Here is a 12,632-nt window from a genome sequence, read left to right on the forward strand (position 1 = left end):
AGAGTGAGCAGGAGTATGCTGTAGTTCTGCACCTGTGTATTAACACTTGAAGAGCTGCTCTGCCAGAAGGTGTTTTTACCTGAGCGTGTCTGTGCCTCTGTTTGAAGGTTCCCCGTGTCCCGGTGCATACGCTCGCCATGGTTGTACCTCCCCAGGAGCCTGACAGGACCCCTCAAGAGAACTCCCCACCTCTCTTGGGAGTGGTGAAAGGTCAGTATGTAGCCACTCAGAGAATGTATGTGGTTTGGAAATTGATAGACTGGGGACCATTTTATTACAGCTTATGCATAGTGTAGTCCATTCCATCAGTTCTTGAATACCTCTAATGAAGCATAACTTAAAACTATTTTATATAGTTCATAGTTTTTTTCTTATTTTCTTGCGTTCTGTAGTGTAGAAACACTCATTGTTCTAACCTTATTGTGCTTATTCTAATTTATTAGAATTATACTTATTCAATATTTTGTGGAAGAACATGCTTGTGATAACTGTCCTAGTGCAGACAGATAAAAAAGTTAATGTACTCCAGGTGTGGTGTTCACTCTTGAATATTGTGCCTTGGTCTTCTAGAATAGCTGCAGCTATTATCCATGAACTTGATGCACCAACTTTTTTCTGTTCCATCAGTAGCAATGTAAACATGTTGGCACTATAAATACCAGTGCAGATCTACTTACAGGAGAGTTTTTGTTGTATTAGTAATAGTTCTCTTGTGAGTAATCATAACATCAGAGTTTTTGCTTTGAACATCGTCAAACTGATTGGTTAAAACTCCTTGTAGTTATTAAATTGCAATTGGGGAGTTTTTTTCCAGCTGTGGATTCTGTAACAAAATCTTCATATCTGCTAAGTCAGCTCAGAAAGAGAAGCACATTCTCAAGTGCAAAGTTACAAACTGCAGCTCCTAATCATCTACAGTTTTGGATGGGGATTTAAGCATTACAGTATCCAAAGCTCTGTTAGCTAGATCTGCTGAAATCCTTTGTTTGAGGAAGCACCGAGCACTTCCAGAGCAAACAAACAAACATAAACCCCTTGGGGGCACAAATAAAGAGAGAAAAACATTATGTACCTGCTGGTGTCTGAATGTGCAGCTGTACCCCTCTCCATGCATATGCCATGTGTGTGACCTCTGAGATGCACTTGGTGTCTCATTTCCTAGGATGTGCAACACTTGATATTTTGGATTTCAGAAAAACGAATTCCAAACAATGAAAAGAATATGCAACTTCTGGTTCAAGTAACCCACCAAAAAGCTATATACCAGCATGTGTGCCCTTCCAGTTCAATGCCTGTTAGCACTGTGGAGTGGGAGTGTTCTGGGTGCATTTTGTGGTGCATGGGAATCACTGAGGGATTAGTTGATGCTGAGTCAGAAGACTGAACTTAAAAGCTAAAAGTTTCGTTTTATTTAATCCAATTATGAAATGCAAATAGTTGACTGTAGTTTAGAAACAGCTCTTATTACAAACACCCTATTGCCAAAGTCAGCACATCCTTAGGTGTGTTTTTTGCAGTACTGTGATGTTTGGGCTGGCACAGGGAGATCTCATTGTTCACAGGGGTCAGGACATGCTTCATGCGTGTCAGCAAAACTCATCTGTGCTGTGTTGTAGGAGGTGCAGCAATCCCAAATGTGTCATCAGGCTGATGAAGCATTCCAAAAACTGTGCAAATCTCTTGTGTCTCTCAGACACATGAGATCTTAGGGGGAAAATGGTATTTTTGTGCTAAACACTGTGTGCTCATTGCAGTGCAGTCAGTGTGCTGTGCTCAGCTGCCATTTGTGACTTGTTACACACACACAGCTTTAATTCACCAGACTTCCACCACTGAACTTCTTGGGAGGGGAGGGGCAAAAGAGGGAGTGAGTTGAGGTGTTCGTTATTTCCAAGGCAGCAGAGCAGTCAAGTTCTTGCATAACAAAATTGTTTATCTGGGGCAGAACAATTACTTGCCTTCAATCAGAAGTAGCCCCTGAGTTTTTGTACAAAGCGTGAACTACTGGGGCGCAGGAGAGCAGTTCCTTGCCTCCTTAACCTTAGCACAGTAAGATTTTTTTATGGACCTGTGTGAGTTTTGCAAGAAATGCAATAGTGACAGCTTGTTTTCTGAAGAGTTCTTGGCAAGTCAAATGTAAAACTTGAGCACGTTTAAGTGTTCCTATTACAATTCAGATATGACATGAGGTTTTCAAAAGGAATCTATGGTCTAATTTTGAATTTTTGTTATTATTCTTCAGTAAAGCATGGAGGCACATGGAATCACTACCATTTGAATAATTACTTTGACAAAGGATTTAATATCAGTGTCTAGTAACTGAAAAGAGAAACATTTCAGAGGCAACAGTGGATCTTGAGGGGTTTAGATAAAGGTGACACACCAAGATGATAACTTGGAAAGAACTGAAGAAAAAACAGGTGAAAAAAGGAGCAGAATTAGTTATGGGATTGACCAGACCTCAGCTCTTGCTTGTTTAAGAAGCATTATTCTCAGTGCAGTACATTTAGCACGTGTCTGTTATGTCCATGTAAAAGAAATCCCAGTTCAGCTCCTTTTGCTTCCATGAGGAGAGGCAGGAGGTCCCTTCCTTGGTGGATTCTGCCCTCGCTGAACTGGGGCAGGATTGCTCAGCAGCAGCTGTGGTGCAGCAGCTCAGCACAAGGAGCTTTTTGGGTACAGAACCCAAGTGTGCTGTTTCCACAGGCCTGAGGATGTATCCAGTGCAGGGCTGTGCTCCACATGACCCTGCTCCTGCTCCCCTGGGAGAGGGGCTGGAGCCCAGCCCAGGCAACAGTCCCAGGGAATGCTGCTGGATTTCTTCAGGAAACCAGCTGTTGATAATCCCCTCTCTTCTGTAAATGCAAGTGGATGGTTCCTGCAGAGCCTTGTGGTGGAACCCAGAGCATGCTCTAGATCATCATCAAACATGCTGGGACAACAAGGGATGCTCAGGGAGCATGTGCAAAGCAGCAGGGTTGTTTTCTTAGTCAAAATATTTTTTACTAACATCAGCAGTTTTTAAATGTGTCAAAGTTCAAAGCAGTCTGGTTTTGGAGAAGGAGGTATCAGGTTTTCAGTACATCCATTTTTCTCTAGATTTGTTTTACTTCATTCTTTGAAATTGTGCTTACATAGTAACTAATTGGCCTAAAGTGAGTACTTAAAACCTATCAACATGCTGTCATTAGACATTTCTAGTGCCTTTTTTAAGTGGGCAGTAACTTGCAGTGGTTCTCATTTGGGGTGCAAGGCTTTTCTAGAATTGCACAAGACCAAATAGACTTATTCAGGTGCAAGCTGCCCACGTTTGCCTCTGATCCCAGAGTTCCCCTAAGGCTGAGTGATACTTCTGGAATCTCTGAGCTTTCTCAGCTAGATATTCAATATATGGTATTTCCTGGATCCCCATGCTAAATCTAACAATCTGATGGTGTGGAGAAGGGGAAGAAAAACAAACTCTATGTAACTTCAATAGATACAAATTCAATAAATTTTCTTTTTAATCTGATATCTGACTTCTATGCCTAATGCTGAGTTATATATCTCTGCAAGATTTCTTGCGTTGTGTGATTTAATAAAACTAGGGGCCAGGTTAACAATAAAACTAGTAAGTTATATGGCTTTCATATGGAGGTAAAAACATTAGTAAGGCAAATTGATATTCCTGCTTTTCCAGCTTTTGCATTCTGATTTTTACCGGATTTTTCTACTGCACAGTCCCAGCTGCCTATTCATTGTTTAATGTGCTTCAACATCTTCTGATCAATTCTTGCCATTTCCTCCTGGAAACTTCCTGCCTGGGTCAGCAACTAGCCCAGGTATCTGGGATGAGTTCCCAAGGGAGATTTCACCATCCATGCCTCCTGACTTCTGAACTTTACTAATACTTTCTTTGTAGACTTAAAGCCTTTTTTCTGCAAATCCTCAGCAGTGCAGGCAGGTGATTTGACACCCAGACATGTGTAGATCCCCAGGAGCACAAATGTGTAACAGTCTTTTCACAGTGATTTGTGAAATTCTGCTCCTTTGAAGCTTCAGTCACCTGCTTGCCACCAACTAATTCAATTACATCTTAGCAATTTTCCAGTTGCATACCATGAACCCACCAGAGGAAACTTGGGAAGAAGACTTAAGATAAGAAAGTAACTCAAATTTTTGAATGGCTGAAAATTGAGTTCAGCTTGGCTTGGTTTCAGCTGTGTAACCATTGCCTGTTGGATAGCATTGCAGCTATTCCCTGCAGTTTTCCACAGAAACAGCTGCAGGAGGGATAAAGACTGGCAGAATTACTCCATGGTTCCAGAAGGGATACTGTGAACATACTCATCATTCAGCCTTCTACCAATTAACCTCTTCTTTATAAAGAAGAATTCAGTATGGATGAAAAACCATGTAGCAGATCAGTTTTCTTGGGAAATGTAGGCTAATTTTTTTTCCAAATTAGCAAGATTATGTGATATTTACTTTGCATTTGTGTGTGTATGGAGCAACTGATTGGTTCTTCAGGTCCTTAGAGATGAGTTTCTTTCGGTACAAATAATAGTTAAACACAGAATTTTCAAGCAAATTCAGTATTGAGTTCATTTTATTCATGTTGATGGGGCTGGTGAGTTTTAATTGCAGGCTACCAATTGAACTCTCAACTTCTGAGTGAAATCAGATTTACAAAAAGAAACCTCAAGTGCAAGAACAATGGACAAGCAATTCTGTTACAGAGCACATAAATGACATGGTGATTGATACAGATTTCTATAACAGGGTCTCCAGCAGAGAAGATGTATTTGAATGTACAAATGTGTATCACACAGCTGACTTTTTTCTTACTGTCATTTTTTTATGCTGGAATGGAAAAAATCTTTTCAATTTTACTCTTTGGATTTCAATCCACTTGTTTTTTTCATTTGATAATGACCATAGAAATTAAGGAGCTGTTAACAAATTTTGTCTAATAAAATTAGAATTTTTAGAATAAGAATTTTGTCTAATAAAATCAAAAGTATAATACAACTGAAAGGCATATAAATTATCTCTTTCCTGGAAGAAGTGACATCCTGTGGATTATAAATCAGAGCTAGAAGAGCAACTTCCTTGAGAATCATAACCACTCATGAGGAAATACAGTATCAAACTTGTTTGTTGGCAGCAACTGTATAAATACTGAATGTGTTCTAAGCAGATTCAAATTAGAAGAGTTCAATTGCTTGAGAAAGCCACCTGAGGACTACAGAACTGAAGGGTATTTTTCCAGGTTCTTGCTCACAGTATTTAGGGACTTGAAATGTTATTTGCAGCCAGAAGCATTAAAACCTGGTCATGGTGTCCTCTCTGCTCAAGAGACCAGGAACAATGCCTGTGAGAGGCTCTTTGGGGTCAGGGGCTGTTGCAACTCAGCTCTGTGGGAGATGATCTTAAATGTATGGGAGCAGTGCAGGAAATTGCCATAGGAAACAGCTGTCACCTCATGGGGGAGGTGGAGATCAGAGAAGTGGGTGGGAAGCTGTGTTTGGCAGAGTAGGTCTTACCTGAGTCATAAATGGAGGTCACAAACCTGGCTGAACATCTCTGCATGCTCTGCAGGAATTGTGGTGAAGGCTCTGTTGGACAGGGTAGGGATCAGAACCTGTGGAAATGCAAATAAAAGAGCAATTGGTGATACTGTTCACAAAATAATTGGGGAATCAGTCCCTTCTTTACTCTGTGGCTTTCCTAGCACACCCAGAACCACTCTGGGTTTGCTGATCTTTTTTTTTTCCTGTAACCATGGTACTGGATGGCAGGTGGTGTCTGTGGGGCAACATCTGGATTTCAGTCATCTTCAGTCTAAATAACTTACTTTCATATTAAACAAGTCTTCTAAAAGTGATGAAAATAGTTGCTTTTGAGGTCAGATTGACAGCTTAATGTTGCTAGGTGTAATTTTGGTAGTAGGTTGATTGTGTAGATGACTGATGCTGCCCCCAAAACATAAATGTACAAAATAAATTCTTTTAAAAGGGTTGACGTGATTATGATCTGGCCTGTGATTGGATTCTTAAGTCTTACTGAATTTATGTATTTCAAAAGTGGAAGTGTAAAGTCTGTGTTCATAGTTATGTACTAAAATGGACACAGTATTTTCCAGGATTTTGTAATATAGAGGAGATTTGGAGAAACCAGGAAATGCTGGTTTTTAGTACATCCAATATTTGCAAGTTCAAAGCTACCAACAGTGTAGCTTCTCCACCTCTGGTTTGACCTGATGGTTCTGGTGGACATGTCAGGTTTAGCAGATCTTTCTTCCTACCCCTCATCCTCTTCCAGTAGCTCCAGTTACAGGTTGCAAATGTTTTCTGGCATAGACAGGGTGATCTGGAGCCTGAAAAGTGCCTGTGCTATCTAATTAGCAGCTGATTAATGTAAATTTCTATACCTTTTCTGGAACTTGAGAGCCCAGCTGCTCTCCTAACACCAGTCTTCAGAAACTTCCCACCTTTCTGTGATGATTCCTGGCTGGAACTGCTGTCTGAGCCCAGCCCAGATCTCCAGGTGGGGCTGTCCTTCTGCTCTGGTGCTCCTAGAAAAGCTTTCCCATGGCAGGTTTGTTCTCTCCCCAGCTCAGAGTTAATTGAGAGGGACAACATTGATACTTTATTATTGGGGAGGCTCTTTGAACTGGAGTGATAGAAGAGCTGCTGGGCAGTGGGAACGCCTTGTGTGAGGGTGGGATTGATAAACCCAGGAGCCTTAGGGGTGACGGGAAGCAGAGCAGGGCACAGGCTCCCACCTCAGCTGAAGGCAGGGTTCCTTTGCACTTTGGTTACTATAGCAGTGCAGCACAGCTTCATTTCAAAACAATGATACAGGCAAACCTTGCAGAGATGTCTGGTGAGTGCAAATGTATTTCTCAGGAGTGGTGTCACAAACCTGTTAATTACACTTGTTAAAATTAAAGCATAACCCCTGAGTGCCCCACAAAGCCAAAGAGGCCATGAGTTAGAGCAGACTCGAGCTAAAGAGGCACCAGCCAGCCCAGAGCCAGGGATTGCTGAACTTCCCCCAAATTCCTTCTTGTCTGCTGAGAAATTGCCTGGGGACTCACTCGTGGGTCAGAGACAAAGTAACAGTGGTGGGGAGAGGTGCTCATGTGGAACTGCTGAGCTGCACAGATATGGAGCTGCACAAGGAGCATCCTGAAGAGTGGCTCTAGGGGCTGTGGGATTCTGGGCTGTTTCCTGGGGTTGTTGGAGGTTGGCTGTGGCGTTCTGGGCTGTTTCCTGGGGTTGTTGGAGGTGGCTGTGAGTTTCTGGGCTGTTTCCTGGGCTTGGAGGTTGGCTGTGGGGTTCTGGGCTGTTTCCTGGGGTTGTTGGAGGTTGGCTGTGGGGTTCTGGGCTGTTTCCTGGGGTTGTTTAGGGGTGGCCATGAAATTCTGGGCTGTTTCCTGGCATTAGTAAGATTCTTGTTGTTTCTCATATAATTACATATGGTTTGCTTTCCCAGGAGTCTGCTGAAGGTATTCAGTACAGAGTTGGTCCAATTCTATTCTCATATTTGTTCTTTCTCTTTATGAGAGAAAAATCTCACATTTGTTTGGTTTACAATTAGTTCTTCCAGAAAAGATTCATTTCTGAGTGAGGTGTATGTGACTCTTGTTTTGACAGCAATGCAAAGTGAAGTTATTTGTGAATTAGTGTATTGGTGAAGGATGGCCCAGACAGAAATCAGTCTGTGTTTTGGGAAACTTAATCCTTCCAGGGCTGGTGGCTGATCTATGGCTTAGTTCTTGCATCCAGACTTTCACTTGACTGTGTAATGTTTAGGTAATTTATTAAACCATGGCTCAAACTGTACATCATTTTAGTTCCCCTTTTAATGATTAATTATGTGAGTCTGCTTTGTAAAACTTCAAGTTTTCTTTCCTTTTTTTTTTTTTTGAGGCTCCATATATCAGTGGTTTGGTAAAGCAAATGAGTATTAGTAGAAAAAATTATTTAATCAGGCTAAAGCCTTTCACATTTTTAATTAAAGTTCTTACTGAAGTAATAATTAAAATTTCAGCACTTAATAGATTCCTTTCAGTAAGATATGACTAGAGTTTCCCAGATGTGGCTTTTGGGAAAGCAGCCATGGGTTGCTTGAGGGCAGTCAGTAATTGGGGCCGGGCTGCCCAGGTTTGGTGGGCCTTGGTGAAGGTTATTTTTAAAGTCTTTATAATGAACAGAATTGTTCATTTGGTACTGGAAGGAGAAGTGAGCAAGTTGTTAGTTTAGTCCCAGAATTTTTTAAAATGTGCTAAAACTTCACACTCCATTTGAAAGCACTAAGTTTGCAGTGGCAGGTTCTGCTTGTAGTGTGAAGGTGAATGCTACAGTGTTCAGAGAAATCCTAATTCAAAGTATCATCTTACTGTCAGGTTAGTCTGCTCTCAGCCAGAGTCTTTCTGCTCCTAGCCTTGCTGTTGGAAGCCAGCCTCTGGAAAATACTCTTACTTTAAGCTCTGCACACACAGAAGAACTTTGGGAACTCAGTAGATCATGTAAATTGCCTTGCTGTTCTTGCTGATTCCCCTTCCCAAGTGCATTGTCACCTATGTCAGAAATTGTCAAGGTTCCTTGTAAGATTCAGTAGCTGTGCTCAAAGGGATCATGTGAGGATCAATATTGAAAATTCCATCTATCTGCTTTGTCCTTTCTTGTCTTAACATGGAGTGTAGGGTTTACCTTTCTGTGCTTTGACAGATGTGCAGTGTTAGTTGTAAAGATTTTTTTTTATTTTATTTTTTATTATTATTATTTTTGGTGGGTGAGAGGGGAGGTTTGGGGTATCTTCAGCATGGCATTTTTTCAAACATTTTTCATGTGCTTAGGTGCATCCAAGCAGAAGTCAAGTTCCCTGCAGGTAGCAGATAAGGACCTACTGCCACCTTTTCACCCATACCAGCCTTTGGAATGCATAGTAGAAGAGACTGAAGGCAAGCTGAATGAACTTGGACAGAGAATTAGTGCTATTGAAAAAGCACAACTTAAATCATTGGAATTAATTCAAGGTGAACCTTTAAATAAAGATAAGATTGAAGAACTTAAAAAGAACAGAGAAGAACAAGTACAGAAGAAGAAGAAAATATTGAAGGAGCTGCAGAAGGTGGAAAGGCAGTTGCAGATGAAAACCCAACAGCAGTTTACCAAAGAATATTTGGAGACCAAAGGTCAGACAGACACACCACCTGCCCTGCAGCAGCAGTGCTCACTTACAGGGGTCTTCCCAGAAGTGGAAGCCGATAAGGGTCTGCCAGAGGATAACTTTTCAGGGTTACCTCAGGTTGACACAATCTTGTCTAAAGATGATGAGCAACACCAGTCTCCACCACCTGCTGAACAAATAGAGTTTGTCCCTATCCAGCCTTTGCCAGCACCGCAATGTAATTTTTCTGGTAACTTAGGTTTTAATGGGACAGAGTCTCTTGAACTGCAGAAAGCATTAGGGAATCAGCAGAATGTAGGACAGCAGCAGCAAATTGCTGGGCAGGGGCTCTTAGTTCAAGAACCAGACGGATTAATGGTTGCCACTCCAGCACAGACGCTTACCGACACTCTTGATGACCTAATAGCAGGTGGGTTAAGAAATATACCTATTTTTGCATTAATTTGTGTGCTCAGTTTCCCTCTCTCTCCTTCCCTCCAAATACGTCTTGGGGTTTTCCAGTTTGGGAATACTTGCTTAAGAATAAAGTTCCTGATTAGTGCTATTAATCCTAACAGTGACTTCCAATTCTAACATGATACTTTTAAATATCTTTTTTTCCAAAGTGCAAAACTTCCTGTATTGGACACCTGTTTTAGTCCCTTTGGCCTCATCTTTTTCTGTGCTTCTTTAAAAAGCCTCATCATGAGTAATTCGTAGTGCCCATTAGGAAACCCAAAAGCATGACAGAATTATATCTTCTGTAGAATTTTCTGTGCAGGCTTATCAGCGACTTTCTTCAATGTGGTAGCCATCTCTAGAAAGAGCCAAATTGTTGTCACTTTTATGGACAAACACATCCCTGTCCTTGCTGCTGGAGCTTAAGGGACACAGCCTGGAATCCACACAAAACCACTCCGTTCTGTGATGGCTTGTGTTTGCAGAATCCCTGCTAAACCCTGGGTGTTGTACAGGAATATCTGCTGGTTAGATGTTCCACATGGCAAAAATGTGTCCTGTTAGCTGGATGAAAAGCAAAAACCCCAACATCCTTCCACGTGTTGGTACGGTGTGAAGAGGAATGGGAATGCCCACACATCGGGTTGTGTGAGTGCCCTTGTGCAGAAACAGGGATCACTTTGGGTGACTTCATTCCCTGGACTTGACTGGGATTGAGGTTTGCTGCTGGAGGTATGTAGGATATAGCCAGTGTTGTTTGGTCTGTAGTTTTTTTTTTAATTTGGTGTTTTTCAACTTTTCTTTGTACCTTGTGCCTGTACCCCTGCCCATTATTTCCTGTCTGTCTCCCCCTGCCCCTTCCGTTTCGTGGTCACTGCCGTGTCCTCTGATGTCAAGGCTGTAGAAGTGTGCAGTGAGATCTTTGGCCAGCCATTCCTGGGAGCCTTTGGAATGGTAATTGCATCAAGCTTGTGCAAGTCAAGAGTAGTTGTGACTTTGCAACCACCCGTGGAGCCCAGAGTTGGTGGAGTAGTGGGGTGGTTGTACCAGCTCCTGTCCTTTCCTCGCTGTTATTCCAGTTGTTTTATAGAGCATCAGTTTTAGTTCCTCCTGTTCTGGCATGGTGGGCCTGCCTCCCTGCTCTGTGGTGCTCCTCAGAATACTTAGCCAACATTAAAGCATTCTCAATTTTTATTACTCAAAATTTTAATACTGGAGTGTATAAGGAGGAAAATTTGAATGGCTAACACAAAACATAATCAACAAGGGATTAATCTTTGGAGTAGTTGCTGTTGCTGAGAGTTGAACGTGTCTGGCACAAGGCCATGGAGTCTGTACCCTCTCGTGGTCAGCAGCTCATTCTGCAGCCACAACCTCAGTGTCCCCACTGGGAAAAGTGCTGCAGTCCAGCTGAGTGTGAGAACTGTGCTGTGGGAAAAAAGATTGCAAACAGCAGAGAAACTGTATCTTAAAAATAATTATAAAAAGTTGAATAGACATTGGTTTGCTTTCTGAAAACAGCTACTGGTTTTGCTAAGTAGTTAAAGACATTTTTTGCTAAGACATGAGATTTACTTATTTCAAAAATCACTACAAAGAGCACCATCTTCTGCATTGGAAATGACATCTACAGAAATGCAACTTGAGGATTCTTTAGTTATTGAGTTCCAGAGGCTTCTGCAAAAATGTATTGATAGCTTTATTGAAGTATATTTTCTTCTGAAACTCATAAGTCTCTTTCACTTCCCTCCAAAAAAATTGTCAGAAGATAGATGTCTTTCTCATTTTGTAAATCCAGACTGTGTAAAAGTGATCTCCCTGTAAATTATAATCCTACTATAGATCAGATTTATAGCCATGTAAAAACAAATGGTAAATTTATCTACTCATACTCTGAACTCTTTGATCCGTATCTAAAATGCATTTTTCTGATAAACTTATCCCATAGTCCTTAATTTTATAAAGAATTTTTGAGCAACAAAAGCTGTTACAAGATCTGTTTTTACATGCCCACTACAGATGCCAGGTAAAATGGTTCAGGGGCTTGTGCCTGGTGCCTGGGAGGGCCTGGGTTTTAGGGAGCTTGTGTCCCACACTCAGGGTGTCATTGAGGGCTCCCCTTGATCCCAGTGCTGGAGCTGCAGTGATGTTAGTGAGTGACTCTGGGTTTAGAAGAGGTATGAGCATTTTTGTTCCTTCTGAGTATTTCAGTTGGGGTGAGGACTGTGTCAGAAGAACATAAATTTTTTTTTTCCTCTGCCCTGAAATACCTTTTCCTGTTGCTCTTAGCAGTAGTGATATGCAGAGGAGGCCACAGAGATGCTTCAAGGGCTGGAGCCCCTCTGCTCTGGACCAGGCTGGGAGAAATGGGGGTGCTCACCTGGAGAAGGGAAGGCTCCAGGAAGACCTCAGAGCCCCTTCCAGAGCCTAAATTCTCCAGGAGAGGGACTTGGGACAAGGGTCTGGAGGGACAGGACACGAGGGCATGGCTTCCCACTGCCAGAGGCAGAGTTAGATGGATATTGGGAAGAAATTCCTCCCTGTGAGGGTGATGAGAAATGAGGTTGCCCAGAGAAGCTGGGGCTGCCCCTGGATCCCTGGCAGTGTCCAAGGCCAGGCTGGATGGGGCTTGGAGCACCCTGGGATGGTGGAAGCAGTCCCTGCCCATGGCAGGGGGTGGGATAGATGAGCTTTAAGGTTCCTTCCAACCCAAACCATTCTGGGATTCTGTGATGTGGGAGGCAAATCTTTCCAAGCCTCAGCTGGGACCAGTTGTAAGAGAGAACTTTGATTTCTATGAAGCTACAAATTTGTATTTTGCTGACCAACTTAACAGTGACAGCATACATAAATGGAGTATTTATCTTACAATCATGCTGGCAGGGTGTCTCAGCTGTGAGGTGTTTAGGTGGTGGATGTCAAGGTGCAAAGTGTCAGTGAGTCATGCACACATCTCCTCTTCTGTTAAAACTACACAGAAGTAACCAAATAAGTACCTTTTGGAAAATCAACTA

The 12,632-nt window shown here is 42.1% G+C and overlaps 1 protein-coding gene across 14 annotated transcripts in view; it reads left to right on the top strand.

The window, feature by feature from the left end:
- Positions 1-12,632, top strand: part of ANKHD1 (ankyrin repeat and KH domain containing 1) — a 100,754-nt gene that overhangs the window by 55,631 nt on the left and 32,491 nt on the right. For 13 of the 14 annotated variants that reach the window (XM_064387915.1, XM_064387918.1, XM_064387903.1 and 10 more), the window contains exons 14-15: positions 108-210; positions 8,846-9,589. In XM_064387915.1, the coding sequence (XP_064243985.1) occupies positions 108-210; positions 8,846-9,589 (847 nt within the window). The remainder of the gene's footprint in view (positions 1-107; positions 211-8,845; positions 9,590-12,632) is intronic. The other variant, XM_064387916.1, reaches the window with a different exon arrangement.

The sequence above is a fragment of the Passer domesticus genome, chromosome 13 (assembly GCF_036417665.1).
Source record: "Passer domesticus isolate bPasDom1 chromosome 13, bPasDom1.hap1, whole genome shotgun sequence".
NCBI classification, from domain to species: domain Eukaryota; kingdom Metazoa; phylum Chordata; class Aves; order Passeriformes; family Passeridae; genus Passer; species Passer domesticus.